Source organism: Cibotium barometz, chromosome 47, assembly GCF_041138505.1.
Source record: "Cibotium barometz isolate CiBa-2024 chromosome 47, ASM4113850v1, whole genome shotgun sequence".
NCBI classification, from domain to species: Eukaryota; Viridiplantae; Streptophyta; class Polypodiopsida; order Cyatheales; family Cibotiaceae; genus Cibotium; species Cibotium barometz.
In genome coordinates, this window is record NC_141092.1 from 45,386,204 (window position 1) to 45,390,538 (window position 4,335).

At 44.2% G+C, this 4,335-nt stretch overlaps 1 protein-coding gene across 5 annotated transcripts; it reads right to left on the reverse strand.

Moving 5' to 3' along the window:
* Positions 1–884: 884 nt before the first annotated feature.
* On the reverse strand, positions 885–3,832 carry LOC147611746 (putative E3 ubiquitin-protein ligase XERICO). Of its 5 annotated transcripts, none has more exons than XR_015263785.1 (5): positions 3,566–3,706; positions 3,284–3,492; positions 2,510–2,576; positions 1,934–2,435; positions 885–1,625 (listed from the first exon to the last, which is right to left on the reverse strand). XR_015263785.1 is itself a non-coding variant. In XM_086784795.1 (5 exons), exons 1-5 carry the CDS (start codon positions 3,675–3,677, stop codon positions 2,171–2,173), a joined length of 552 nt encoding a protein of 183 aa, XP_086640921.1. In that variant the 5' UTR covers positions 3,678–3,706; the 3' UTR covers positions 1,652–2,170. The 5 variants fall into 5 exon arrangements, 4 of the variants coding, with proteins under 4 accessions (XP_086640921.1, XP_086640920.1, XP_086640918.1 ...); XM_086784795.1 differs by lacking the exon at positions 885–1,625 and having other exon boundaries at positions 1,652–2,229; positions 2,331–2,435; XM_086784794.1 differs by lacking the exon at positions 885–1,625 and having other exon boundaries at positions 1,652–2,435.
* Positions 3,833–4,335: the final 503 nt, after the last annotated feature.

Genomic DNA, 4,335 nt, shown 5'->3' on the forward strand with positions numbered 1-4,335 from the left:
TAGGGCCTCCTACCACAAATGAACATCGCAACTGACGATTATCTTCTTTGCCTCCGACTCATATATTCGATAACCCTTTGACTCCGTACTATACCCTAAGAAGATACGCTTCCTGTCCTTGAAATCCCACTTAGTTCTAGATAAGTCTAGAGCATATACAAAAAAAATCTATAGAACTGACAATTTCTTACCAGAATAAGCCTCGAGGTGTCATGCCTTTCATTGTCTTTGTGTAGCTTCTATTAAGGATATGCACTCCAGTGTTAACTACCTCAAAACAAAAAGAATTACCCTTTGAGGGCTCTCAAAGTTGACCATGAATCTCTCATAGGTATAGCCGAGAGAGTAGGTGGAACATCTTTGCTTTGCCCTCACTTCCATCCACAATTAAACCCTCACTTGCTGGAGGTACTCCCATAAGTGGCACCATCCCTGGGTTGTGCACTCTTGCACCCGTATCCACTTCCACATGTGTGGTTCCAGTCCCTTCCAAGGTGGTTCCAATCCCTTCCAAACAGTCCCTTCCAGAGCATTGGGTCTTCTCATATAGGTTACAATGCTTTTACTCCACTTGTCTCTATCACACCTAGTTAAGGCCTGATTTTAAGTCAACACCTTTTGTTTTACTCAATGCATTGACCCAAGATATTGGTATGCTACAAGGACAAAACCGAGCAATTTTAATTCATTTTGTAAGCGGTTTGAGATTGTTAACTGTAATGTGCATGTAGTTTTCATAGTTACAATGGCCAGCCATTCATCACTCCAGGCCAGTCACATGTCGACGGGCAACTGACCCAAACTTAGAGATGTCCCAGGAAAACTTGGAGGGAATCGGGGCCACCGTCTACGAAAAGAGTTGAGCCAACTGGCCGCAATTGCTTCTTCCACATTTTCATCTAGTACTAGTGCAAAATGCTTGCATGGGACTATCTCAAGAAGTTTGAATAAACCCCCCTACTCTGATGTAGCTTGCATCTTATTGTGCTTGTATGCGACTTAAATTGTAGTGTAATCATGTGCTTCCTTCAAGAGAGAATGGCTAATATGCCCACATTAGATACCATACCTTGTCATGACATAAACTTGTCGAATCAGAATTCTGAATGCTGCATTGGATGCATTTCATTTCCAGAGATCCTTTTAGGAGGTCCCCCTTGGTGTGAAGCTAAGACATCAAGCTCCTCGCTGGCACAACTCTCATAGGTTCAGTCTCAACAATTCAAATTCTAAAAAACCAAAGTATTTGATTGGAAACTTCCTTAAGTACCATTTCCATGCAAAAGCATGATCAAACCAGTGACATCTATCAGTTCCGTTTTGAGGCTCAGAAGGATAGGATTCTGCAGATAACATTCTGGAGCATACTAAGAGGCAAGCATATAGTCTCACAATGATATGCATTAAACAATCTTGTGAAGTCGCTCAGTTCAAGTCCTGGTTTGGCAACGACCATTCCACAAAACAACCCCACTTTAGAAACAGCCACTGTCCTTCATAACTCCTAGTAATTAGAACAATATTTTCTCTAACTCTTAGTGTCATGAACATGCTGTTCCCTTAAGCTCAGAAAATGGCTCATCCAAAGTGGAATTGGCTTTACAACATGAAACCTTGTAGTGCCACTAAAAACCATACAGAAAAGGGCAAAAATACTTGCATTAGGACTTGCTTGTTGCTACACCTCTACCCCTAAAAGCCATGTAAGCTTCAGGGTCACAAGTAATGCACTGCATGCTAGTATTTTGGCGAGCGCGGCATGCCCATGCTAAAAAAGCCTGTGCCATAAAGCATCTTGAAAATCAAGCACTCACTTCATTGGGCTACCATATGGAGAGCTCAAGAATAAGGGGCGAATTGCCCGCAGACCTTCAAGTGTGCACACATTGGCCCAACAATCTTTCAGTATGTCTTATAGAAAGAGTGCACGTACCTACTATAGATGCACAACAATCGTCAATGAAGTCTGAGCAAGATGGAGCTAATATTATTAGGTGACACTAACTGTAGTGACCATCCCAAACGCCACTTTGATCCAATTCATAGCTGCCTCAACATCAATCTTCCTGTAGGACTTGATGGGCAAGATTTTTTTCTTCTCAGAAATAAAGAGTAGCACCATGCATAAAACATAATAATTTGGAGACCTGTGTCTTGAATAACTTCATCATCAAGGATACTCATTCCTGGAGGATCCCTCACTCCCATGTAGAAGTACATCCATGTGTCCTTTAACAGAAAAAACACATTCCCAAATTATGAACCAGAATGTAGGGAAGTTTGGAGAACAATTCCCTTTGAAACCATGAGCATCATATATGCATCCTTACCATCATCGTACGATAAAAAAATCGTCGGAAAGTCAAAAGTTCTATATGCGATGGGTCTCATAAGAGCATACATACGAGAAGGACTAGCTGCACGGTCTTGAACACCTATCAAATGATGCACAAAGCAATGATGCGTCCACCTCCTCACTGCCCTCAAGACAAAGGAAAATAATACTTGCCTCCTATGCGCAAATTTGATACCAGACTCCAGACTTCTTTTGTTTGCTCATGCCGCAGTGTAGTTCTCTGCAGTGTTAAAAATGACAACCCCATACTGACATAGCCTAGTAAGGTCACAGCAGTGAAAAAAAAAATGGATAGTAGGCTGCATTAAGCATACATTTACAGCTAACACATTGTTTACAGGTTGTCACTGGTTACTGTCTTCATTTCTTTAACCTGAAATGGTAAGGTTATATAAGATCAGAAGCTCCACCATGTCTGAGGACATGAGATTGTGATGGATGGAGTTGTCCTAAAGCATGGCTGGTCATTTGTTGCAAGTCCCAAATATAGGGAGCACCATGGAGTCGTAAGAGAGGGTGCTATGAGATGATTTGGAATGCCATTGGTGATCAAGTTTGCCACCAGAGGCCATGGAAAGCAGAGCTGTGGAAGGAAGAGAACCAGAGGATGAGCTCCTCGATGAGCTCCTGTTCGCGTCTGCGATACCGCCAGGCAAGTTCTTCGGAGACAAGGGAGGATCTGCAGAGAGGGCATGTGGTATGTTGGTGGTCCAGCCATTTGTCTATGCAGCCCTGATGGAACACATGGTTGCAGCGTGGCAAGAGATGGATGCCATCCCCTTCTACAAAATCCAGCAGGCAAACGGCACACTGTACGGCATGCTCTAGGGTTTCGTCACCGGCGGAAATGGACGGATCGTAGCTTGCGACGGGCAGAGACGAACGGATTTCTTCCCACATGGACGGAAGAATAAGGCCGGAGCTTACCGTAGATTCTTCCGGTGCAAGTAGCGTCCACGCAGTGTCCGTCTCCTCTGTGGCGGAATCGCCCCTGATTCCGAAGATCTGGAGCACCGATCTCAGAGCATTCTTGACGGCAGCCATGGAGAGCGCCGCGTTGATCATCAGAATGGCAAAGAGTCCGGCGGAAACGTTCGAAAGGCCGGGGAATCCCATGGCGAGCGGCCTGCAAATGGCTGCGGGTGTGCTCACATTTTCTTTCCAACGAGAAAATGCTAAAGCGGGACAGTGTCGGAGAGAGGAACTCACCTCCGTCCGTTGTCGAAAAGGTTCGCCGCTGTGTCGGAGTTGATTGCAGTGATCGTGGTCCCGACGATGTGAAAGAGCATATAATCGCCCCAAGATCGGAATAATTCTGCATGCGAAAAGGCGATATGAGAGTGAGAGAGAGAGAGGAGAGGGGGGGGGGGTGTATTAAGTCGGTACTTGAACTCTGGTGAGAGAGAGAAGGGGAGGGTATTAAGTCGTAGAATGCAACACGAGGGCATATACGACCAACGGTGGGACTTGAACTCTGGTGAGAGAGAGAGAGAGAAGAGAAGAGAAGAGAGAAGAGAACTTTTTAACGTCGTAAGAAACTATCCCGAGAGAGAGAGAGAGAGAGGAGATGGATTTGTGTGTTAAGATAGAGAGAGAGTGTGTGGGTGGGAGAGAGAGAGAGGGAGCGTGTGTGTGTATGTGAGGGTGGGAGATGAACTTGTATGTTAAGAGTAAGAGAGAGAGAGAGAGTGTGTGTGTGTGTGTGTGTGTGTGCACGCGTGCATGTTCATACACACACATGCATCTGCACAATTGGGTCATAAATAGATCGTCATCAAGTAAATATTACTTATGTATGTGAGTTATTTTTATGTTTGGGATAACAAATTCTTGTAATTTTGTTCATTGCAATCCAATATACAAAAACAAACAAGGTGGTCATCTAATTTGGGGTCCAACAATCACGTCAATTGTGAGAATTACCATGTGCCTTTATAAGATTCATTTGTGGTTGCTAGTTTCTTTGTGGTTATAAACTC